The sequence below is a fragment of the Podarcis gaigeae genome, assembly GCF_964106915.1.
Source record: "Podarcis gaigeae genome assembly, chromosome: 2".
In the NCBI taxonomy this organism is placed as follows: domain Eukaryota; kingdom Metazoa; phylum Chordata; class Lepidosauria; order Squamata; family Lacertidae; genus Podarcis; species Podarcis gaigeae.
Genome location: NC_139679.1, coordinates 33,207,916 through 33,234,504, shown reverse-complemented (window position 1 = coordinate 33,234,504; position 26,589 = coordinate 33,207,916). Strand labels below are relative to the sequence as shown.

Below are 26,589 nucleotides of genomic sequence, written 5' to 3'. Positions count from 1 at the left end.
CTCTACTCTTCTCTCCCCAAGCCTGAGTGATGGGTGGTTTCTGCTGCACCCACTGCAGCACCCATGACACAATGCAGCATGTGATGTGCCTTGCTGTGTTGCTGGACCCCCATCAGCCAATTGTTTGCCTGGACAGTTGGCCAATGAGCAGATAGACAAGCTATTCTTCTCCCGCCTTCCCATTTTGGAGAAGAGCAGAAAAGTAAGCTGAAGGGTTGCCAGGCTAACAAAAACAGACTCCACAGAGCATGTGTAGCTTGCCACACTCACTATCTGAAGAAGTGGCACTGGGCAGCAGCTGCAGCAGCACCACAGTAGTCTATGGCAGACATCTGTGAGCCATTCACCAGCAAGTTAAACTAAGCCAAGAAGACACAGGGAAGAAATGGATGAAGAAAGTGGTGGCCAAGTGCCATTGCTCATCTGCTGCATGAGACAACAACATCATTTCACCTAATGATGGAGCTGCCCTTGCTTCAAACTCACATTTCGTACCTGGCCTCTGCTCCACCCTGAATCTTCATATTCTCTCTTTCCACCATTCTGATATAATTAGACTGCAATTACAACGGGACAGATACTCACGTTCACACTGTGAATAAACCTGATGCTGGATTGATAATTTTAAGCAACTCTGTAAAATCAGATTGATGATAGAATAGGTTGCAAGCAGAAAACTAGAAAGGAACCGTTTTTGAAAGGCAGGACAGTAGTTTTTATGAGTGTGAAACTACATGTGACTGAGCATGCAATGGGGTCTGGTCCTGAAACACTAAAAGCACCTAGCAAACCCACTTTCCAGACCTGACAGTGAAATGGTTGTACAATGCCTACTTCATAGCACTTTCAGCTCTCTGAAAAAAATAATTATCTGGTCTTCAGCCTGTGTTTTTGAGTTTAATTACCGTAGCTAGCATCCCACTCTCCCTCTGCCTTGTCTTTCGTTGTATCACTGCGGTTGATAGAAAGATTTCTGCTTTATCTTTGTAATATCTCTTCCCTTTGGCCATCTCAGTTCATATATTCTGAGCAGTATTTCTCAGCTTTATTCTGATACATATGATCCAAAGCACAGAAACGTTGCTTCCCTCAGAGGCAAATCATTCACTTTATAGAGGGAGTTAGTACTGTGCCCTTCAGATGTTGCTGAACGACAACTTATTGGCCCTGCTGCCTGGGGCTGAATACACCTGTATTCCTACAACATCAAGAGCAGGGGTCAGCAAACTTTTTCAGCAGGGGGCCGGTCCACTGTCCCTCAGACCTTGTAGGGGGACGGACTATATTTTTTTGGGGGGGGGGGATGAACGAATTCCTATGCCTCACAAATAACCCAGAGATGCATTTTAAATAAAAGGACATATTCTACTCATGTAAAAACACGCTGATTCCTGGACCGTCTGCGGGCCGAATTTAGAAGGTGATTGGGCTGGATCCGGCCCCCGGGCCTTAGTTTGCCTACCCATGATCATTATTGGGATCACTAGATCAGATTTTCGAAATGACCCAGTTGTCTGGAGCATAGGATGTGAAAATAAATGGCTAGGCTTTCAAAGGCACGACCAGAAGAATGGGATGTGCAGATGATCCATGGTACATCTGGGTTAGAAAATGATTAGGAGTTTATTGGGAGTAGAATTGCTTGCTGCTTTAAATTAGGATGATAGCACTTCCATTAAATAATGTACCCTCATGCTGTCTTTAAATTTTATACAGGGAGCTCTTCATTATTGCTCTGTTCTGTTGTCTGAATGACTTTTAAGTGTCTTGTGGACACCAGAGAAGAATACCTAGGAAGATTTACTCACTCTCTCTCTATATATATCTCCCCCATCTTTTCTCCAAGGAGCTCAAGGAAGCATGCATGGTTCTCCACCCATTTTATCCTCATGCAACTCTGTCAGGTTTGTTAGGCTGAGAGACAGTGACTGGCCCAAGGTGAGCTTCATGATTGAGTGCAGATTTGAATTTGGATCTTCACAGTCCAAGTCCCCACTACTGGCTATGCCAGCCAAGCCTGATGAGAACCCATAGACTCATAGAATTGTAGAGTTGTAGCTCCAACAGTATCTGGAAGTCACAGGACTCACCCTACCCCTGGACTATTTATTTATTGGATTTATATCCCACCCTTTTCTCTAAGGAGCTCAAGGTGGTGTACATGGTTTTTCTCCTCATTTACCTCCAAATGAACCCCATGAAAAAGGCTAAGCTGAGAGGTAGTGAGTTGCCCCAACTCACAAGGTTCTTGTGAGGGCAAAATGGAGAAGAACCATGTATGCACCTCAAACACCTTAGAGGAAAGGTGAGATATAATGTAGGATCAACCTAACCAACACCATTAGCTTTGTGCAAGGACTTCCATTTCTTCCCCCCTCTCCTTCCCTCATGTGCCCCACATCCCAAAAATGGTCTCTGGAATGTGTCAGGGAACTCCCTGCTCCCCAAATTCAGAGGGAACAGGGGGGAAATCTGGAAGTGCACCATGTTGAATTCCACCCACTATCTTACAGAAGAACAGTTGACACCTGTGACTGAACAATCAATCTTTGGTCATTCAAGGTGTAATTGATGCCACTAAACAACAAGGAGTGTGAGGGAGGGGGGATGTAGGGCAGTATGAGATAGCCCCCACACGCACCAGCTGTGTCCTTGGCGAGCTTGGGAATCTGTGTGTGCCAACATATGCATTTAAAGCTCTTTCATGTGTGAGGGGGCATCACTGGCCCAATCGGAATCCCCTCATGTGAAGGAGTTCTCTGACCATCCTTCAGTGTAGGCATGAGTCACCTTCTCATGGGGCTGAGCAGTGACCCTGCTGTGCTCCTGGCATGATGGATGTCCATTTGAATGTCCCAAACAAGACAAGCCAGCACAGAAATAAGGCTAAATTGCTGTAGTCATACCTCAGGTTGTGAACGTGATCAGTGCAGGAGGCATGTTCACAACCCGCAACGCCACATCTGCGCACACGCGTGACACGATTCGGCACTTCTGCGCATGCGCGTGACATCATTTTGTGTTTCTGCGCATGCGCGAGCGCCGAGCCCTAGAAGTAACCCATTCCGGTACTTCCGGGTTCGGTGCGGTCCGCATCCCGAAAACTCACAACTTGCAGCGTTCGTAACCCGAGGTATGACTGTATTTAGATGCCATTGTATGAATTGAATACTTTCCTACATAGGAAAGGGAAAGGAGTTTCCTGATAGATGAATGAAAAAATATAATTGTTACTGATAATTATTGAAGACTCCAGTCCTCTTCCATTAAAATTAAGGAACAGGCTTGCAGCTTACTGGCTATGATCAGGAATTATAGTCTCCACTTATGCATTTCCATTGATCTTCCATTTGCCCTTAAATGAGCTTATCTTGAAAAGACATTCTTACATATTTTACTGCACTGTTTTCATCTGGAGGGGCATTCTTGCACTATAACAACAAAAGAGGGACCCCCCCCCCCCAAAAAAAGTGCTCAGAATATTTGTGGTATGACAGGATTTCAGCTGAAAGCTACAGGACATAACAGTCATTGGAAACGAAGTGGTATGATCACCCTAGAACTTTAGCAAGCATAAGCATTATTGAAAGTGGGATTGTGTGTAACCACCTCAATACCATCATCAGCGCAAATCATGTACTGTAAGCACAATAAAAAGGACATTTGGTGGTACCTATAGAATGGCGTAAGACCTAGAAAGGCTCAGTCTCTTCACTCTCACACTGCTTCACTCTACTTCCTGCTTTTAGCTCTAAGCTCAGCTCTGCCCTCCAGAGCAAATCTGTGCTCTGAATCACTACAAGCAAGGAAAGGAAGCCAAGGAATCTGGCTGCTCCTCTTCTGCTTCTTTATCAGTTAGCTTTGACTCCAACAGTTAGTTTTGCCTTTTTATCTCTGATGATCTCTTCTAGGAAGTCCTACCTACAGACTGGTGAAGAGTAGCAACAATAGCTTTAAATGAGTTAAACTTGCTCAGAGAGATTGAAGGTATAGTTTTATAGCTGAAGGATTTATTGTTAAGCTTCTCCCCCCCCCCCCAAAAAAAAGTGTTTTGGACTGGTTCCATAGCATTCAGAACTAAATATAAACTATGTTATTATATACTAAAATATACTACCTTACTACTTAAAAGCAAATATTTTCCCTCCATACTTTTAGGTATGTCACAGATCACCGAAATGTTATGTTGAATTTTATTATCTGGATTGTCAACCTGCTTTGTTTTCTTTGCTGACAACGTCTATAGCAACAGCAACAACTGGGGGGGGGGGGGGAATTACAAACTGATTCATGGCTAGAGTTCATCAAAGCAGTGTACGAGATGATAAAACACAGTGCCCAGTTTCTGAAATCATTTCTTAAAAGCTCTTAAAACATCAGGAGCACTTCAACAATTGCACTCTGACAATTGTTCCACCAGGGCAAGCATTTTGTCGTGTCAGATGGAGCAATCTCTCCTTTCCTCGCCCTGCATGCTGTTTTGGGGGTTCTCCTGACTCCCCCCATTTTTTTGGGGAGGCACATGTGGGGGAAGAGAGGGGGAACCCCATTGTGCAAGCAGACGTTCTTGTGTGGGCTTCTGTTGACAGAACTCATTTTAGTTAGAACCCCTCCAATAAAACAACATCTTACAAATGCTAGAAAACAACAAAGCCATATCTGCAAGTATGCAATCGGTATTCCATGAGTTATTGGGTCACCCATCGGGGCAAGCCTTCTTGAATAAACATGCCTTCAATAGGCACCTAAACATAATGATGTTGCTGCTCAGTGCGTGACTAGCTCTATTCAGTATATATATCCATTATTCAGCAGGTGACGTGGTCAATAGTAATATTAATCCCACAACTCACTAAAGCAAAAATCACTTGCTGCCCAATAATATCTCGGTCAATTCATCACTAGTAGCACAAAATTCACATACAGCCAGATGTGTGCCCCTTTGCTACATTGCTAAATTTGCAGTTATCTGACTACAATGGACTAAAATTAATAAAATTATTTAAAAAGGACAGTCCCTCAGGAGGAGGGACGGAGCACTGGCTAGGATGGAAGCCACTGCAATATGTTTGACCCTGTTACTATTGCTGGAAGTAATAGACATGACAGGGTGGATTCTTGGCCAAGGTGTTGAAAGGCTTTTTCCAAGTGTTACAAGATGCCCCAAGTGGTGCCACCTACATATTGATATAGAATCATGGGAGGGGGCCCTCATGGAACAAATTTAGGCTGTGCATGGGAGGAGGAAAGGGAGAGAATGTTCAGCTGCACAGATAGAAATCATTGTACAGGTAGAAAAATTGCCGTAGTACTACGTTGGGTTCCACCCATGATATGGAATTAGATGTTATGAATCACGGCTATTGGCTTAAGGAGACTAACAGAAGAGATCGTAAAGGAAAAAGAGAAATTATATGAACAAGATATGATGTGGAAACACAAACATAAGACTGGATAGAATTATGAACTTTGTTGGGACTGATTGGGACATTAACGCAGTAATAAGAAGATGATCTGAATCCCCCTTTGGATCTTGAAGTATGGGTTCCCCCAACAAAATTTAAAAATTTGGCTTTGTAATTTGTAATTTATGCGATGTGATTTAATTTGATGTGATTGGCCAGTTAATAAAAATTGTTTAAAAAGAAAAAATAGATGTTATGAATCACGAACTCCTTAGGCTAAAGCCTTCTTCTATCTCTATTTGAATAATTTCACTCACTGTGTTGTTGCACCAATAGCTTTCCAGAAGTTTTTGTTCCTTGCTGTTTATTGAGTTACTTAGAGTTCAGCACTTGCATCCAGGATCTCCAAGCCCGCTGGTATATAAAAGACCACATCTGCTCATAAAATAGCTCTCATGTGGTCTGTTCTACAGGTATATCTTTAAAAGAATCTGATCTGCTGCTCAAAAGTATATGAAATTCATTTGCCCGGTGTTTCCCTGGTAATTATATATTTGTTTTTTTAACAAGTGCATTGTAATTTTCTTGCGTGATTCATTATTGCTGCATAGGCCTGATTTTTCTTTTCTCCACTTGCTGTCTAGAGACAAGCTGAGAGATGGAGGAAGTGGTGGTTGCAGGCATAGCAGGGAAGCTGCCAGAATCAGAAAACTTGCAGGAGTTTTGGGAAAATTTGATCAATGGAGTGGACATGGTTACAGAAGATGACCGGAGATGGAAACCAGGTAGGCCTAGTGATCTTGATGGCCTTCTCAGTAGTGGCACCCTCCCTGTGGGATGCCCTCCCATCAGATGTTAAGGAGTATAACATCTGAAAGCTTTTTTAAAGTTTAATGTTTTACTATGCTTTATATATGCTGGAAGGGACACGGGTGGCACTGTGGTCTAAACCACTGAGCCTAGGGCTTGCCAATCAGAAGGTCGGCAGTTCGAATCCCCACGACAGGGTGAGCTCCCATTGTTCGGTCCCTGCTCCTGCCAACCTAGCAGTTTGAAAGCACGTCAAAATGCAAGTAGATAAATAGGTACTGCTCCGGCGGGAAGGTAAACGGCGTTTCCGTACGCTGCTCTGGTTCACCAGAAGCGGCTTAGTCATGCTGGCCACATGAGCCGGAAGCTGTCTGCAGAGAAACGCTGGCTCCCTCGGACAGTAAAGCGAGATGAGCGCTGCAACCCCAGAGTCGGCCACAACTGGACTTAACAGTCAGGGATCCCTTTACCTTTACCTATATACAGTGGTACCTCAGGCTACAGACGCTTCAGGTTACAGACGCTTCAGGTTAGAGACTCCGCTAACCCAGAAATAGCACCTCAGGTTAAGAACTTTACCTCAGGATGAGAACAGAAATCGTGCAGTGGTGGCACAGCGGCAGCAGGAGGCCCCGTTAGCTAAAGTGGTGCTTCAGGTTAAGAACAGTTTCAGGTTAAGAACGGACCTCCGGAATGAATGAATTACTTAACCCGAGTTACCACTGTATGCTGCAAGCCGCACAGAGTAGCTGAGGCAACCCAGTCTGATGGGTGGGATACAAATTATAAGTTGTTGTCAGGAGAAACAGAAACACTGGAAAGAATGAACTCTAAGGGTCATTGAGTTGTATGACCTTTAAGGAACAGGAACCACTCTGTTCAATCCTTCTGCCTCAGAGGTTGAATCCATCTAAATCCATGGTTCCCAACGTGGGGCACACGCCCCACAGGGGGGCAATTTGATTTTTAAGAGGAGCAATTCGAGAATGAGTTACTAACAGTGAATGACCTTTTACGCTTCCTCCACGTGAATAGGAGTTCACCTTTTGAATAATAAGAATTATATGTCATGGGGGTGGGGGGCAATAAGGATTTTAGAGATGCTTAGGTGTGGCATGGCTAAAAAAAGGTTGGGAACCACTGTTCTAAATTAATCCAACCAAATCTTTGTCCGGCTTTCCCCCCTGTATAAATAGGAAGCAAATAACACATACAAGCTCGGAGAATAGGAAAATAAGTTCCATGATGTCTGCCTTTACCAAAAAAACACCCAATTAAACTATGGTGCTTTTGCAAACTCTCCAGATGGCATAAGCAACTCTGCAAAAAGTTTTGTGCAATAGCAAATAGAAATAGCAATAGCAGTGGCATACATAATAAGCACAACCAAGATGCAATTTCTAATCACAGAAGTGATGTAGAAATAGCAGTGTCATACATAATAAACGGCCTCGGTCCTGTATATCTGAAGGAGCATCTCCACCCCCATCGTTCAGCCAGGACACTGAGATCCAGTGCCAAGGGCCTTCTGGCGGTTCCCTCATTGCAAGAAGTGAGGTTACAGGGAACCAGACAAAGGGCCTTCTCGGTAATGGCACCCGCCCTGTGGAACGCCCTCCCACCAGATGTGAAGGAAATAAGTAGCTATCTTCTCTTTAAAAGACATCTGAAGGCAGCCCAGTTTAGGGATGTTTTTAATATTTAATGCTGTATTTCTTTAACATTCAATTGGAAGCTGCCCAGAGTGGCTGGGGAAACTCAGCCAGATGGGCGGGGTATAAATAATAAATTATTATTATTATTATTATTATTATTAGCACAACCAAGATACAATTTCTAATCACAGAAGACGTGATGTAATTTTTCTTTCTTCTTTTGAAATTTCAGGACTTTACGGACTGCCCAGGAGAAATGGGAAGCTCAAGGACATCAGCAAGTTTGATGCCTCCTTTTTTGGAGTTCACCCAAAGCAAGCTCACACAATGGACCCTCAGCTCCGACTGCTGCTGGAAGTCTCGTACGAGGCCATTTTAGATGGCGGTGAGCAAAGAGTTCTAGAATTCTGCTCCAAAAGCCCTATTGACATGCAAATCAATCGTGTACAAATTGTGTCACTTGCACAAGATAATGTAAACTATTTACAGACCCAAAGCACACCAAACTTTGTTTTCAGGACAGCATATATGTAGGGGGACATGGGTTGGGGCAGGGAACCGAAGCAAAAAGATTCTGTTCACTGCCTAGATTCTTTCTGGCTTCCAAATCTAGAAGAAATAATCTAAATATGGTTTTCCCCACTCTGTGACATGAGGGTTGGCCGTTTTTTAAAACTAAACAGACTTTTGGAGGAATTCAGTGTTGCACTCTTCTGATTGTTACCCCCCCCCATGTGCTTTTCTGGGATGTACATGATCCATTGGAGCAAATTAGGGGGAAGAGGGGAGGAAACCCTGTTGTGCTAGTGGGAGCCCTTCTACTGGCTTCAGCTAAGCACAGCAGTTTAGTTAAATCCAGGCCTTTGCCGAGAGATCTAGCTTCTATTGTTTGTCAGAACACCATGACCATGCATTTTGATAAACTTACCTTGGAACTAAATGATGAAACCACCATTGTGAAGGCCTTCACATTTCTGTGTCTTTTGAAATTAGTGTCACACCTTTGCAAAGTTCCCGTTGCAACATGCTTCTTGCAATTTTGACAGTGAAAGAAAGATTATACAAAAGTATTAGCAACACTAATAACTGGTATCAGTAACGACGGGTAGCAGTGTTGAAAAGACGTGTTAGGAAATGTGTCCACAGCTGACACGTCCCTCTCTGACAGAGCTCCTGGGATCTCTTGAAGACACGTTTTCCAACCTCTTTTGCTATGTCCTCCGAATGAAGCCTTCCTGCTCATTGGTGTAAAATGGAGACATTAGAGTTTCTGATACTGTGGAAAGTTTAGATAAAACTTTTTGAAATCTCATGGCTGGCAGAGACAACACTCTTCCATTTTTTAGGAATCTAAGTTGAGATGCATTGGTGGGCCTATGTTCTTATTCTATCATCTGTTAATTATTATTGATTTTTGTTTTGTTTTGTTTTGTTTTGTTTTGTTTTTATCCTGCCCATATCTGGCTGGGTTTCCATATAATGTTTATGTCAGGGAACTGCCATCGGAAGGGCAGGTGGTGGAAGGGCTCACGGAGGCTAGGAGAGACTTAGCAGCAGAGGAGGGAACCAGCAGGGGGAGAGAAGGAGCTCCGAGGGAAAGTGAGTCGGAGGGATGGCTCAGGGACACTTCCAGCGAAAACAGTGGGGAAGTTTCAGGACCTCCTATAGGGACACCCACCCCTCGCCGGAAACTGTCGCGCCGAGAATCCAGAAGACGCGTTTCCGTTAAGGAGCTTTTATGTTGGAAGAGATTCCGCAAACGCCCACTGTCGGATTCTGCCAGCGATTGAGGGAGTCATGCTTAAGGGGCTCCGCTATAGACAGAGCTTTGATAATCAGGCCAAACTCTGAGGGACTAAGCTTTTACGCACAAGCAGCTCATCATCCCATCACAGTTTATATGCTGGTTCCTTTTCTTGCAAGCTTCAATGATTCCTACAAAAAATAAAGTAAGATTCAATTCTCTTAAGAATTAGGTTCATTTCACACATTTTCTCCTATATGTCACAGATGGGAGTCATAATCTGCTTTAGAGAGAAAGAGGATCACATTCGCCAGCATTTTTTATAATCAGCAGGGGCATCATGCATTGGCTTGTTGTCTTGTGCTCTTTGGACACATTTCCCATTTAATATACTCCCCACCCCACCCGCCGTTCAGCAATTCACTGCATATTTCAGGAAACAATGTGGGGTAAAGTTGTAATTTTTGCCTGTCTCTTTGCTTTGGGTCATTTCTGCCAAGAAAACTTTATACTCAAAAGGCTGTGAGGGAAGGACCATGTTTATATAGTTGTGGTTTTTTTAAAGATTCCAAGTATTTATATACCACTTTCAATCAGAAAGGCTGCAAACAGGAAAAAGAAAATCAAAGCACCTATTTCAGTAATATAATAGCCTGGTTCATATGATACACTAAACCAAACCTTGGCTTAGTGAGGACACACAAATGTTGGGCGTCCCAGAGAGAACCTTGCAGCCACTTTGCTTCTCCGTGGTTTTTTTTTGTTTGTTTTTTTGCTTTTGGACCATTGATTTAGCTTAGCATGAGAGATGACACAGAATGACAACACCTGTGAGCTTCTCCCACCATCCTTGCCCACATCCTATTAGCTATGTGGTAGGGATCATGTGAGGGACGCAGGTGGCGCTGTGAGTTAAATCACAGAGCCTAGGACTTGCCGATCAGAAGGTCGGCGGTTCGAATCCCCACAACAGGGTGAGCTTCCATTGCTCGGTCCCTGCTCGTGCCAACCTAACAATTCAAAAGCACGTCAAAGTACAAGTAGATAAATAGGTACCATTCCGGCAGGAAGGTAAATAGCGTTTCCGTGCGCTGCTCTGGTTCGCCAGAAGCGACTTAGTCATGCTGGCCACATGACCCGGAAGCTCGGCTCCCTTGGCCAGTAAAGCGAGATGAGCACTGCAACCCCAGAGTCGGCCATGACTGGACCTAATGGTCTGGGGTACCTTTACCTTTAGGGATCATGTGAGTTCCATGGTTGCCTGAGTTCTGTGATCATACACACTTTTCCTTACAAGCAACAATAGTTAAGATCTTTCATAAACTGCCCTTCTCCCCTTCTTGTCCCTACTTCTATGCGCTGGGTTGTGTTTCCTCCCCACCCCTACCCTTTGGTTCATGGACCAAGCACTTAAGTGCCAAATGTTTCAAGTGACCTCATCCGTTCTTTGACCATTCCACACCCTGCTTTTCATTTCTCACCTCCAAATATTGAATGATATTTATTATATTTCTAATATTTTCTTACATTTGGCGGCTTTCTCCCCTTTTAGGAATTAATCCAGCTTCCATTCGGGGCACAGACACAGGAGTGTGGATTGGTGTGAGTGGGTCAGAAGCTGGTGAAGCGTTTAGCGTAGACCCTGAACAGTTGCTGGGGTACAGTATGACTGGCTGTCAACGTGCTATGTTTGCCAACAGAATTTCATACTTTTTTGATTTCAAAGGTAAGTTTGCATCTATGGAGGGCCAATGGATCGATTATCTCATGGCAGGGCAGATGTTTGGTCAGACAGGGGAAGATGCAGGAAAGTTTGTGATGTAGGTGAACAGGATCCATAACAGTGCTGCAGAAGTCTTCAATACAAAGAGCATATATTCTTGATGGATGTTTTGCAAATTCTGATGGGTGAATTACTATGGCATTGTTGAGAATCACAGCACTTGACAAATGAATTGAAACTCTTTATTAGTAGGCATGTGTGGGTCAAACCAGGGCTGGAATTAATGTGCCACCATAGTTAACTTTCCTCTCTGTAAACAGAAGCCTCTCCTGTTATCACATCTTAAAGGCTTTGTTCCCCAAGAGAACAAAAACTATGGCCTTAAGAAAGCTGAAAAGGCAAAACAACTGATGGTGGCTTGTTGTCTTCTTTCTTTCATGGTTTTCGTTCCCAAAGGACCAAGTATGTCCATCGACACAGCGTGTTCCTCTGGCCTCGTTGCTCTGGACAATGCTTACAAAGCAATCCGCAGTGGACAATGCAACTCAGCCCTTGTAGGCGGAGTCAATCTCGTACTGAAGCCCAATACTTCTGTGCAGTTCATGAAGCTTGGCATGCTTAGTCCTGAGGGTGCCTGCAAATCTTTTGATGCTTCAGGTAAGGGGTTTGTTTTCATATTCGGCCATGTTTTGGAAGCAGTCAGCAGCACTCCCGTTTTTGAGGGAGTGTAAATCTTGGTCATCAATTCTCTGTTTTTATAAGCTTTCTGTTTAACTGGTCTCCAGAAAAGCCAGAGAAGGCATCACTGTTCTTTCAAGGCTATTCTGCAATAATGAATTGCTTTTAATTGCTTTGTTTTGTCTAAGAGCTTCTTTGTGGGACAAACCAAGCTTCAACCGAACCAAGTAGGCATGGAAGGCAGCTTGTTCTCAAAGTACAGGAGTATTTTAGAATAATAGTCTGTTCTTTTCCCAAAAATTGGCTCTTTAATAAGAAACTAGGCAGATATCAATAAATAACTTCTGGGAAACTTAGAGGGTGATGTCATACAAAACACAGCAAAATGGAACCAAATTATGAATACATAATACTAGGCAGGTCTGAGAGGAAACAAGGAAATGTGAGGTAACCTCAACCTTGTTCTTTTTCCTTTTCAAATGAAAGTATCTTCAAAGTTATGTATCATTGGTATCTTGTACTAGTTTGAACGTTGCAGTTAAGTAAAACAGGTTCTTCACTATGTGTGTGTGGGAAGACTTTTAACTAGCTAGAAAAATATAAATACACACATGGGCCTTTTTTTAACTGACTGGCTGGGGAAGATCTTATCTATAACTTAATTGGACAGTAAAGGTAAAGGAACCCCTGACCATAAGGTCCAGTTGTGGGCAACTCTGGGGTTGCGGCACTCATCTCACTTTACAGGCTGAGGGAGCCGGCGTACAGCTTCCGGGTCATGTGGCCAGCATGACTAAGCCACTTCTGGCGAACCAGAGCAGCGCACGGAAACGGCGTTTACCTTCCCGCCGGAGCGGTACCTATTTATCTACTTGCACTTTGACGTGCTTTTGAACTGCTAGGTTGGCAGGAGCAGGGACCGAGCAACGGGAGCTCACCCCGTTGTGGGGATTCGAACTGCCGACCTTCTGATCGGCAAGTCCTAGGCTCTGTGGTTTAACACTCGCGATATTTTCTCTAAATCATTTAATCTGCTTGTTAGAATACTTCAGGGGCAAATACATTAAATCCACATAAAATTAATAAACAATACTGGAATAAATATATCACTAGCTATCTATATGAATAAGAGAAGTACAGTTACTTTAGAAGAACTACTAGGGAAAGTGTGAGACACAGACAGACTGTTAAAACTACCACATTTGATATGGCAATGATTTGTTTAATTTGTTTTCTTCTGCTAACCTTATTGATTCAAGTAGTTCAAGCGCTCAAATTTATCTGAACACAGCATTATAATGAGATGTAATCAGTAAAGCTATTACGAGCCTTATAAGTAGCTCTCACAGGAGTTTGTAAAATATTAAGTGTTTTTTAAATACCTTGAAATGAAATACTTAAAAACTAAACAAACAAGATATAGGACTTCCTTCCTTCCGCTTCTTCTCTGGGCACTTCCAGATTGTTGTCGTTTTCAGGTGGAATTCAGTCACATACTGGCTAATTCAGGTTGCACAATTATATTGCACAACCTGCTTCCCCAAAAGATCAGATTTTTGTATGATAAAGAAAGTGTTCTGGAAAGTGAGGAATAACAACACTTACTTTGATGCAACGTCATCTACCTTCCACATGGTCAAATGGGAGTGAGTTCTTATCAAATAGGCAACACTGTCTGATCTCCCTGCAAACAAATCAGGATAAACGCATGTGCCTTGTGTAACGCTACTATATTCTGTGAACCGCCCTGAGATCTCATAATGAAGGGTGCTATATAAATCTAATATAATAAAAAAAAATCTGCTTTGTCTTGATGCCTTTTCTCAAAATAAGTAGGTTGAGGGGTATTTGAGTGCCCAGCCATTTTAAATATGAATAAGGGCTATTTGATGCTGGCTTTTGTGTTTTGCTTGCTCAGCAACCTTGAGAAAGTATGGCTAGAAACCCAACTATCTAAAGTGGATTACATGTGGGGTGGTGATGGTGCTTCTCATGGCTCTGGATTTCTGCAGGGAATGGATACTGCCGATCAGAAGCTGCTGTAGTTGTTTTCCTGACCAAGAAGTCCCTAGCCAAACGGGTTTACGCTACCATAGTCAATGCTGGGTGTAATACCGATGGATTTAAGGAGCAAGGTAAGATTTGTTTAAAATTAATATCTGGAGCTTGCGATATTCTAAGGTGCATCCTGGTAGACGATGGAATGTAACCCAGTGGAGTTGGGTTAGGAATAGTCTCGCCTTCTTCAGTTTGGGTGCTAACTGTTTTTTTGTGATTAGGAACATAGGAAGCTGGCTTATACAAAGTCAGACCATTGGTCCATGTAGCTCAGTACTGTCAACACTGACCGGCAGCAGCTCTCTAGGGTTTCAGAAAGAGGTTTTCCCTAGAGATGCCAGGAATTGCATGTGCTCTGCCACGCAGTTCTTGCCCTTCTCTAGGATCTGATGGTGCATCATGGTGCTTATCTCCTCTTCCCCCTCCCCACCAAGCCGTTTTCCACTTAAAAAACAACAACCCAACAACATGCTTTTTGAGAAGCAACAACAAAAGTTGGTGTAAATGCCCAGATATTCAGTTAAAAATATGGAAGGCTAGATAGCGTGCCTGAAGTGTGGAGGGAAGGGCAAGGCTGAAGGCTGAGCAGCGTTCAGTTTGCTGGCACGCATATCTGTCCATTTCCTTGGGAAAGCTGGTCTTACTATGTGGCCAAGGCACATGCTGCGAGCTCACTTATAATACGTCCCTCTTCATCCCATGTGGGCTTCAGCTTCAGAGTGCTTCAGCTTAGACCCAAGCAATCCATTAAAGAGACAGCGTCTCTGACTTAAAGCTGAATGAATCCATATCCTTTGTTGTGAAAAACGAAGGTGCGTCCCAGTGACTGGGTCTGCCTTTCCTTAGATTTTGGAATGCGGTATAGTCATGTGTCATCTAGGGAGCACATGGAAAGCACAGCTCTCTTGGGTGTTGGCGGTGATGGGGTGAGGAAGGTGCTTCTGAAAGTAGCCTTTGCAATTTACAGTGTTGGATGCTCAATGTGAAATTTGTGGCATCCTCCTCAAAATACATAGCAGCTAGGTGGTGCTTTGTTCAAAGCACCTTAGGAGAGCCTTATTCCCTGATCGAACTGAAAAACTTCCTGAATCAAAGCTCACAGACAGGAGCAGTTTCCCGAGTGGGGTTAAGCAGCTGGATTGGACGTGCACATGCCTGTTGTGTCCTCCTGATGCCCTGCTTCGCAAGTCTGGGATGTGGGATCGGATTTGCAAAGCAGCGCGGGACTGGCAGGGGCAGTCTGAGAAGCAAAACATGCCCTTGAAAAAACTGTGCCTGGTGAAATGGACTCCCTCGCCCCGCCCACTAGGCCTCTGACCACTTCATTCAGCACATGCTGCACTTAGAGGCAAATTCTGCCACAGCAGGATTTAGTTCACAACCTAAAGGAAGACATATGGATAACTTCCTTGTATGAACCCAGGAATTGACCATTCTTTTTGCTTCAGGTGTAACGTTCCCCTCTGGATGGATGCAGCAGCAGTTGGTCAGTTCCCTGTACAGGGAGTCTGGGGTTAAGCCTGAGGAAGTGGAATATATAGAAGCTCATGGCACAGGCACCAAGGTTTGCCCTCTCTCCATGTCCCCTGTTCTGTCTCTCTTTTCTTTCATTCCACGCTAGTTTCTTTTTAGTTCTATATTATTGTGGTTTGTTTGGGAGCAATTAAATTTCCCATTTGACGCTTTCACTGGATATAATAGGTTACCTCCTCTCATCTCCACTCACTCCACGATTCCTCTCAATATATTTCAGAAACGTTGGGGTTTGCACCCTGGTTTCACAGTGTTAAATTCCAGTGTTAAATGGGAACATGTGTGGGGAGGCCAGGCCAAGACATTTTGGCCCCCGAGGGTGAACTGCAAAATGGCGTCCGCCCCTCTCATTCCAGGGAAGAAGAGATGAGTGAAGATATATATCAGGAACAAGGGTGGGGAGGAGACCAGCAGCACCTCCTGTTCACCAACAGGGTGCTGTACAGGTGGTGTGGGGGGCTGCCAAGGCAGTGGCAGATTTGGACTCTAATGAGAATGCCTCAGACATTACTGCCACCGTAGCAGCGGCAGCGGGCATTGTATTCCTTTCCCCACATTTAGTTATACACCTGCATACACAGCTGTTCAGAAAAAAATCTGACAGAGCTCACCAGACTTGAAATCTACCCAGTAACTCCTCCTAACTTCCTGGCTTTCTCCGTTACTAGGTTGGAGATCCTCAGGAAGTGAACGGCATCGTCAACGTCTTTTGCCAATCAGATCGACCACCGCTGTTGGTTGGATCAACTAAATCTAACATGGGTCACCCAGAACCTGCTTCTGGTCTTGCTGCTTTAGCAAAGGTAAAAAGAAAAGAAAAGTTGGTGTGCATTTGTTTGTGTTGGGCAGGAGAAAGAGAGAGAGAGATGTTGAATCAAAATCTGTTGGGCGACTTCAGATTTATCCGTTGTAATTAGGGCAAATCATGTGGGGGAGGGGAAAGTAAGAAGGTCACTTGGCATGGACCTCAAGTTCAAGGGGGGGCGGGTCTCAGATGTAGTTAAGTGTTAATCTTTTGGCATTATCAAATGCCAAGTTTCACAACTTGTTTTTATGGGCAACAGACCAAAATGTGACGCACACACTGAGTTGCAGATTTAAGTAAATAAGAGATGTGATTTGCTAAAAGATCTTTTTGCTGCTGTAACTGATCTGGATTTTGTCATATTGAAACATTAAAATGTCCGTAAATATTAATAAAAATATTTTGGTTCTGATTAGACCTCAAAAAACAAGTCCTCTTAGATCAGCTGGTTATGTAAACAAACTACTCACTCTTTGGGGGAAAGTTTGGCTACCTTATTTTGTTTCCGTGTGTCATTATTTTTTTATATTTATGATGGCTAGGGGCTTCAAAGGCTAGAAGTGAGTGGGCCTTGTTGTAACACAGACATCCCCAAACTCGGCCCTCCAGATGTTTTGAGACTACAACTCCTATCATCCTTGACCACTGGTCCTATTAGCTAGGGATGATGGGAGTTGTAGCCCCAAAACTGGGCCGAGTTTGGGGGTGCCTGTTGTAACCAAACCAATGCACAGAGGTAGAGCTGCACAACTTGCTCCCTTGGGATGAAAGGAGAGTGATAAAGTGGTGAGCAGAGGGAAGAGAAGGGGGGAGGGAGGGGAAAAGGCAGAAGGGAAAGATATATTGAAGAGTCTTTCCTTGGCTTTGTATGGTGTTTGTGGCTATAGGGACAGATATAGGAAGTAACAGCTGCAGTGGAGATTTGTGACCTCAAGAACATTTGCTTGCCTCAGCAAATAAATTGTCCATTTTCTGTCATATTTATTCATCTGTCAAAGGAAAATGTGCCTTGGTGGTGCATTCATTGCTATGCAAAATAATGATGGCATAAATAGTGCAGTCCTCTGCATATCTGCTTGTAAGTGAGTTCCACTGAGTACATGGGGCTTATTCCCAATGAAGTGTGCATAGCCAGTCTCTGAAACCTAAAGCCTTGACTCATTGCAGTGCAAAACCACAATGGCTTTGTTTCACAGAAGCTCTGTGGATTTTGTTTGCAGCAGCATTTCTTTCACAATACACTTGCCCCGTGACATCCATCATTTCAGCATCCCTGATCAACACCAGTGTGTACAGTTCTGAGCCAATCAGAAAGCACACATTTTAAAAGGGAGAGGAATGGAACCTGTGAAAAGTGGGAAAGAATAGCTGGATGGTGAGAAAGCAAAATGTGTGGAATGGTCATAGCAGATAGGATCATAGTTCCAATACCACTAATCAGCCAACTATAATTAATATGTGACACAGCAAAATTTAGGGATTAGATGAGTGGGAGCTACAATTTGAGAAACAGGTTCTGGACAAGCATTCTGACTTGCTTCAAGGCATTTATCAAGTTACTTCACCATTCTGAGCCTTAAATTCTCAGTAGAAGATAATTCTGACCTGCCAACTTCTGAAGAATTGATTAGTCTGATAATTAGATATGACACAAGAAAAGGTGCTAAGTGAGGATACATGTCCTGTTTATATATTAGTAGATTGAACTGCAATGATTATCTTCTAATGTAAAATTTGATTTCTGAGGATCTCAGGTTTCTATCCCGAACCATGCAAAATATTGAAAAATGTTCTTAGCCTGCACTGTTATGTTCTCTATTTCTCAGGTGGTTCTCTCTTTAGAGCATGGTCTGTGGGCACCCAACATTCACTACAACACCCCAAATCCAGATATTCCTGCCTTACAAGATGGTCGTATACAAGTCGTTACTAAACCAACCCCCACAAAAGGTCACCTTTGTGGTATCAATTCCTTTGGCTTTGGAGGCTCAAATGCCCATGTCATTCTGAGGCCCAATGAGAAGACATCGTCCTCCCCGGATACTCATAATTTGCCACGATTGGTGCAGTTTTGTGGAAGGACTCAAGAAGCAGTAGAAACCTTAATAGAACAGAGCAGAAATCTGCAGCAACACACAGCACTTCTGAGCATGCTCAATGATATCTCTGGGATACCAGTGTCATCCATGCCTTATAGGGGCTACACCTTGATTGGCAGCGAGAGCGATGTGAAGGAGGTTCAGAATGCTCAGTCCTCAGGGCGGCCCCTGTGGTACATCTGCTCAGGTAAATTTCATACTAATCACACATGCACTCTCCTTTTGTTTGAGCCTAGATTTCTAATTTTGCAAAGCTTTATGTCATGCCAAATAGCCTTATGATTTATTTAATACAGTCATAAAGCTGAGTAGCTCACACTGATTACAGGAGGCACAGACACACACACATAGAAAGAGAGAGAGATTTAGGAAAGTGCCGCTGCTCAGTGGCAGAGCATCCGCTTCACATGCAGAGGGTTCCAGGTTCAGATCTCCAGCATCTCCCTAGTATGGCTGTGAATGTTCCCTGTCTGAAGCCTTGCTGATATAGGCAATACTGAACTAGATAGACCAATGGCAGTAAAAGGCAGCTGCACACACCGGTAGTATGAAATTATGCTTCTAGCTAGCTAGATGCAGTGCTATTTTTCTAGGAAAAGAAGTGCTAGAACTCACCATGAACACCTCCTCTTATAATGGCAATGGCGCCCACGTGAGAGGTGCCGGAACTGAGTTCTGGTGAGTTCCAGCTGGGGAAAAAAGCCCTGACTTGGAGGGTTTCATACCTTTTACATCTGAAGCACCACTCTCGATGTCAAAATAAAATGTCACATCCTTGTGCTTTTCACATACCTAGCAGCACTAAAAGCTACTCTTCTGCTTGTTCTATCCCATAGGCATGGGCACCCAGTGGAAAGGAATGGGGCTTAGCCTGATGCAGCTTGATCTCTTTCGGCAATCCATCTTGCGTTCAGATGACGCTCTGAAAGACACGGGCCTGAAGGTTTCCGATCTACTCCAGAGCACGGATGAGAACACTTTTAACGACACTGTCAATGCTTTCGTTGGACTTGCTGCTATTCAGGTAAGAAGGAGGGCTCCCCCTTTTCTTTGTGCCTCCCATGAAAAGGAACTCTTCTGATGGCTCACTGTTTTCCTAATCAGTTCTAGTGATGTACATCATGTAGACAGTCATCTTTGCAGCCCGCCTTTCAGCCTGGGATCACTGGTAACTGGCTCCAGTTTCCATGCAAAAGGCTTTGCTTTTATTCTGGCACTGTGTAGAGGAAGCAAAATGGAAAGAGGAGCATTTCTGAACACTCCTTCTGAGCTGTCCTGTCCTTAGCCCTTTTAAAGTGGCCGTGTGCGGATGTGAGCCTTTACAACACCTCCATGCTGATTGCTTATACCTGCATAGGCATACTATCTGCTGCCATTATTCTGCAGGTTGGCACATAGAGACAAAAGTTTTGATGTTAGCTCAAAGTCTTGCTCTTTGTTGTTGCTCAAGAGCAGCAAGTTCTGCTAAATGGGTGTCCGGATTTGAGTGTGACAATAGGGGGATGTTTCTGTTGAGTACATTTAGTGATGGGATCTTTGTGTACACATAACAGCACTTTCCTAAAGAGCTAGGGAAAACAACAGATGCCTTTTTGACGGCAGGCATTCCATAAGCCGGATGGGAGGAGGAAAAATCACTAGATGTGATTTTTTTAAAAATAAAGAAATGCGAGTTAAGGGTCAATGCTATTAGGCATTTCCTGTTTCCAGGGAACAATGTTTTGTAGTGAGTAGAGTATTAGATTTGGGCCTGGAATCCTTACTCAGCCATGAAGCCCACTGGGTGATGTTGGGCCACTCATTCTCCCTCGGCCTAAGCAGGTTGTTGTGAGGATAAAATGGTAAGGGGGAGAAACACTGTAGGCCTCTAGAGCTCCTTGGAGGAAAGGTGGGGTATAAATGTAATAATTAACAAATAAAAGATTCATGTATCATGTGGCAAACTCCCCAAGGTAAGATTGCATATGCTGTTCTACATTTTGAGCCTGCTTGGCTCCCGGTAAGGAGGAAGCAGAGGGCAGCATGAGGGCAAAGAGGAGGTGAATGAGCAGCGTGTGTGGGCCTACTAGGAGATGCAACAGAATGTGACTGTGGATTTCATAAAGCAACTGATAAGCAAGATTTCCGGAAGTGTAGGAATAGGATAAGTTATTCAGCAGACCCATAAGCATTGTGCTGTTGCGGAATGAGGAAGGCAGTAGAGGAGGAGTGAAAAGGAATTTTGTATGGCTATGGCACTGAGGGGCTTCCAGCACATGGTAAAAACTCCCCTCATTTCCCAGGATTTCAAAGGCCATGTTTAGAGTCATTTTTTTCAGCCTGTCATCTTCCTCTCCCCCCCCCATTTTTGTATTTTAACATATATTGTCCTTTTTTACTGTTGCTTTTAATTGTATTAGATGAGTTCTGCAAATCACATTGCTTGTTTTTATGTAAAACCACTTTGAGACCGCTTTGACTGATAGAAAGCGGCATGCGAGAACTCCACACAAAGGCATAAATAAAAGACTGCTGCCCATTTTCTAATCCCCAGATTGCACAGATCGATCTTTTAAAGGCCATGGGTTTGCAGCCTGATGGAATTGTTGGTCACTCGGTTGGGGAGCTAGCCTGTGGCTATGCAGATAACTCCTTAAGTCACGAAGAAGCTGTTCTTGCTGCCTATTGGAGGGGCCGATGCATCAAAGAGGCCAAGCTACCACCAGGAGGCATGGCTGCTGTTGGTAGGTAACTAGATGTGCTCTATTATTTATTTGTCAGATGATCTGTTTTAATCTTACCTTCACTTCACAGAACTGATCTCATCTAGTTGCCTTAATGCAGTATGGGGCAGGTTTAAAGAGGCTGGATTTATTTACCCTGGGCAATATTTGATAAAATTCAGAAAAATATCAGAGTTTTTACGGATTGAGGTTTCGTTGCTGTTACATGCCATTAATCGGCCTCCAAGTGGACATTCTGTAGACCGGTTTTGTGATGCTTAAAAGCAGGCAAGCATTCATCAGAGCACATATAATATGTCTGACAATTGGTTATGTACAACTGGTTGATGATAAGTCACTTGGCTTATAAGGAGTCAGACAATTGGTCCATTTAGCTTAGTAATGTCTATATGGACTGGCAGAAAATCTGCAAGGTTTCAGTCAGGGTTCTCTCTCATCCCTACCTGGCGATGTCTTTGATCTTCTGGAATCTTCTGCATGCAAAACAGCTGCCCTACTTCTGAGCTACTGCCAGCCCCAAAGGTCCTTTCTTTTCAGATTGGTACCTACACCTACTTACATAGTTTCTTTAGGATTAGCAAGGTGCTGTTGGTATTGCACATTGTAAAATCAGATAAGAGCATTTTTTTATACAGGAAATTCAAGTGTCACAAAATTGTCTCGTAACAATTCATCTTCTTTATACTATCTAAATGGTAGACAATAACTATAAACTATCCTAATGCATAGTACAAGGTAGTATTACGACTCTCTAGTAAAGCTACATTTCAACAAAATACCCTATGGAACATTTCCTTTATAAAGTATTCATTTTAAAATTGGTAAGAAATAGACCTAGAAGAAACTGTTATGAGGGCGATGGAGAGACAGGATTATATTAAATCTGCTATAGTTTAGGAAGCTCCTTAGCAAGATCTCACTGAAGCCCGCACTCAAAAGGTTTTATAAAAAGGACAATTTATGTGCATCAATCAGACCATAATCTGCATGGGTAGCCAAAATGATGCCTGCCTGATGTTGCTGGACTACAGCTCCTATCAGCCTTACCCATTAGGATAGTGGTAGCTCCATCACTAAGGAATTAGTGAGGTTCTACAGGGTAAGTGTTGATGCCTAAGCCTCAGAGGCTCAGTTACAGATAAATATTGTTACATATACAGAGAGCAGTGATTGCTAGGTTGGTCAGTTTATGAGCCCTTGAGGGGATGCAGCAGGTTTTTATACTGATATTGCACATTGGTTTCAGTTTGCTTTGTGTAGCTTTGGAAATGTATTAACTGTAAGGGGGAAAGGTTTGTGACTGGACCTCCCACTGCTGTGGGTACAACCCAACATATGGTTGGTTTGATCTTTTGCTAGATTAGCTTGATTTCTAAGCATCTAACCTCTGAGTATTATTGTGCTTTATGTAGCTGTAATTCTGTGCACGTTTAGTTATGACTCAGTACTTCTGAGTGAACATGCATAGCATTGCACTGCACACCTACTTGTTTAGGGATTAGGATGTGAGATTTGGGCAACATTCAATCTAGCTGTCTGAAGAAACATCCTTTCATAAGAACCTATGTGTGTGTTGAGATCAGCAGCTGATTCTGTCGTTGGTTGTTCCACATCTAAGTTAAATCTAGTATGTGGCAACCAGGGAGAGGACTTGTTTTGTGGTGGCACCCCAACTATGGTATTAATCCGTCCCTTGTGAAATAGGATTGGTGTCAACATTTAGGAGTTTCTGGCACTTACTGAAAACCCATCAATTTAAGCAGGTCTTTATAGGGGGTGGGGTGGGTTAGCTGCCTGTTGTTGTTGTTGTTGTTGTTGTTGTTTTTAAACCATACTGGTACTGGTGTTTCTGCTGTAGTTTTTACTATATATTTTATCTGTTATGTTTTATAATTGTAGTTATTGGTTTTAATTTATACTATTGTACCCTGCCATGGTGCCACATTGCAATGAAAGGCAGGCTGTAAATATTTTAAATAATATAAAATATCATTCCTGGTCCTCATAATTCCTCTAATGTGATGAGGGATTCAGTTCAAACTTACAGATGAACTTACCTCAGTCACAATTTCTAAAACCATTTCTGAACCAAAACGTACCCTTCCTTTGAAACTCACACTTCTCTTAAATGTATGTGTTTTTAAAAATATTTATACTAGGGTGAAGTGAGCATATAGATGCATATAACATATTTGGGGGAATTGCTTTGCGAAGGAATAAAAAATTTTAAAGAAAAAAATAACACTAAAATGCTGATGAATTTTCATAAGGACTTTAAAAAAAATCAAAAAAATCAAACTGAAGTGGAAAATCAAATTTATGATTGGAAAAACGAGAAACTAAGAGAGACTAAGGAGGGACGCGGGTGGCGCTGTGGGCTAAACCACAGAGCCTAGGACTTGCCAATCAGAGGGTCAGCGGTTCGAATCCCCGCGGCAGGGTGAGCTCCCGTTGAGCTCCCGTTGCTCGGTCCCTGCTACTGCCAATCTAGCAGTTCAAAAGCACCTCAAAGTGCAATTAGATAAATAGGTACCGCTCCGGCGGGAAGGTAAATGGTGTTTCCGTGTGCTGCTCTGGTTCGCCAGAAGCAGCATAGTCATGCTGGCCATATGACCCGGAAGCTGTATGCCGGCTCCCTCGGCCAATAAAGCGAGATGAGTGCCGCAACCCCAAAGTCAGTCACGAATGGACCTAATGGTCAGGGGTCCCTTTACCTTTAAGAGAGACGAAAACTGATACATTTGCCCATCCCTAAGTATTATGCAGCTGAAATGGTTGTAAGGAATGTGTTCTAGAATGTCCAGTCTAGTTCTAGCTAGGGAATAAGACACTAGGAAATTGGGAGTTGTTTTTCCTCACTTGCTCTTAGGGAAAACTTTCTTCATGACTACTCCTAAGAGGGCTGAACTCATCTAAAGCAATCTGTCTTTTACAGGTCTGACATGGGAGGAGTGTAAACGTAAGTGCCCTGCCGGAGTGGTCCCTGCCTGTCACAACTCTGAAGACACTGTCACTGTTTCAGGGCCTCAGGTGAGAACTTAGTATGAACCAATACTTAAATTGCTACATGTTTAAGATATCGAATGACGTGTCCTCATCACTGGAATTTTCCCTCGGGCCAAACCTCAGGAGGTCAAGAAGAGGCACCTGATTAAATAATGTCAAATTGAATTGAGAATGAAAGCAAACTCACCAGAGGAATGCTATCATTTGCATCTGAAAATGAAGGCTAGCAATAAAGTTAATGCTAGCAGCCTGAATCTAAAGATTTGGCCGGTAAATCCCAGTCAGAATGCAAAACTCACCTCCTTCCAGCTGCAGCCCATTTCTTGTTCTTGGAGTTCCACAGTGTTCGGAGGATTTGGGTTTATATAATGGATATTATTGCATATACACTTAGGAATGTCGGATAAGCCATGTACGAGCGAGTTATGGAGAATGATGGTTGCTTCACAGGCAGAGGCTTATTGCAGTGTACCAGGCCCCTGTAACACCTGTTCAATGCTATTTCTTTCTCGCTTTCCTAAGGACTCTGTGGCCAAATTTGTAGCCAAGCTGAAAGCAGAAGGTGTATTTGCGAAAGAGGTGCTCAGCGCAGGAGTTGCTTTCCACTCATACTATATGGCGTCCATCGCACCAGTGCTGCTTAGCGCCCTGAAGAAGGTAATGCTCCTAAATAGCTTCTCACTGGAGCAGAAAGGTTGCACATGCATTGTATGGTGTGGTTCTTTTTTTGCTTAAGTCTCCTGTCTCATTTTTCTTATTTTCTTTCTTTCTAGGTTATTCCCAGTCCAAAGCCACGTTCCTCCCGCTGGATCAGCACTTCCATCCCTGAATCTCAGTGGCAAAGCGATCTGGCTCAGAACTCTTCTGCTGAGTACCATGTGAATAACCTTGTCAGCCCAGTCTTGTTCCAGGAAGGCCTGAGACATATTCCAGAAGATGCTGTGGTCGTGGAGATTGCCCCACATGCCCTTCTGCAGGTATTACGTTTGGGGTTCACTCATGGCCTGAAGCTGGAGAGGCATGGGGACAAGATTCTCCTTTTTCTAGTGACCACAATGGTTTCCACTCTGGTTCCCACCACCTTCCCTCATCAGTTATCCTAAATTTCAGTGCAGCTTTCCCTCAGGAACCTAGTAATTTAAATGTATTCATCCACCGCTGTGTATACGCCAGAAACCAAGGAGAAGAAAACAGAATCCGGCAAATAGATGAATATAATGTGTGAAAAGAAAGTGGCAGGGAGGATAAATGAAATAACATCTTAGGTTGTGATCTTAACATTTGTTGTCATGATCATTAAGATTTCTTAGTTGCTTATTACCAAGGTCTCCAAGCAACTTACACTGAAAGACATAAGCAATGAAATTTTGACAAAATTAGAGGTACTTTCTGTCTTTTTGCAGGAAGTGAAAGAATTGGTCTTTTTTGTTATTGTTCCTCAGGTGTAGGACTCCTTCCCAAAAGAGATCCGTGTGGGCCTTCTGTCAAGACCCACCCTACTGTTAGGCACAGTTAGGTGGCAACCTCAGGCAGCAGAATTTGGGTGTTCATGAAAGGGCAAAATGTCTTTGTCGCTTAGTTTGTTCTTCTTGTATTTTTACTGCCAGGGAGGGGAAGATGTCTTCTTTTGGTGTTCAGTTGCCAAAATAACTTGACTGGCCTTCAGTACTGTACACCTTGACTTGTGGCTGTTTGCTGCTCCACCTCGGGCAATAAAATGTTGTGAGCCTTTCTCGCCTACGTTATAGTCTTAAAGCGCCAGGTAAAGGCTGTCCTATTTACCTGAGCTTAGCATAGCTGTTACGGTAGTTCTTCTGGTTCGTTGGTAACTTGTGTTTTTTGATACGATGTCAGAGAAGAACTCTCCTTTGGTAGTTTTGTTTTCTTTTAAATCAGGGATAGCAGGGATTTTAGTCCTGCAACACCTGCAGGGCCACAGGTTCCTCCTCCCTGCTTTTGCACAAGGAGTAGCAGTTTGTTACTGAATAGAGATGTTGGCATTGATTTGCCCAGTGCCTCTGTCTGAAAACAGCACAAGGCAGCTATATAGAATTTCATAAGAGCCTACTCCCAGCATTGCATCAAGAGCTGCCCATGTTGCTGTGGAAGGGCTGGGCTGTAGTCACTCCTTCCATTTCCTTGGGGCCATTGGAGAAAAGATGGGTAGCAAGTGTCTATCATTGTGGTCCTTCTAAATACATGTCTCCCACCAGAGTCATGCCTAGGCTATTTTGTTTGTCTTCTGATTGAGATCCTTCTAGTGAAGGGAGACTGCTAATGGAGGGATTTTATTGGAATATGAGTTCAACAATGAAGCTCACTCCCATGTAACTAAGCTTATAAATGGCAG

General features: G+C 43.4%; 1 protein-coding gene across 1 annotated transcript in view; it reads left to right on the top strand.

Annotated features, from left to right (window-relative positions):
- Positions 1–26,589, top strand: part of FASN (fatty acid synthase) — a 62,288-nt gene that overhangs the window by 5,624 nt on the left and 30,075 nt on the right. Inside the window, exons 2-14 of the mRNA XM_083727916.1 lie at positions 6,050–6,190; positions 8,103–8,255; positions 11,167–11,340; positions 11,794–11,994; positions 14,028–14,150; positions 15,522–15,637; positions 16,275–16,409; positions 18,238–18,697; positions 19,347–19,534; positions 21,044–21,233; positions 24,169–24,263; positions 24,762–24,896; positions 25,013–25,216. Of these exons, the coding sequence (XP_083584042.1) occupies positions 6,064–6,190; positions 8,103–8,255; positions 11,167–11,340; positions 11,794–11,994; positions 14,028–14,150; positions 15,522–15,637; positions 16,275–16,409; positions 18,238–18,697; positions 19,347–19,534; positions 21,044–21,233; positions 24,169–24,263; positions 24,762–24,896; positions 25,013–25,216 (2,301 nt within the window). The 5' untranslated portion in view covers positions 6,050–6,063. The remainder of the gene's footprint in view (positions 1–6,049; positions 6,191–8,102; positions 8,256–11,166; positions 11,341–11,793; positions 11,995–14,027; positions 14,151–15,521; positions 15,638–16,274; positions 16,410–18,237; positions 18,698–19,346; positions 19,535–21,043; positions 21,234–24,168; positions 24,264–24,761; positions 24,897–25,012; positions 25,217–26,589) is intronic.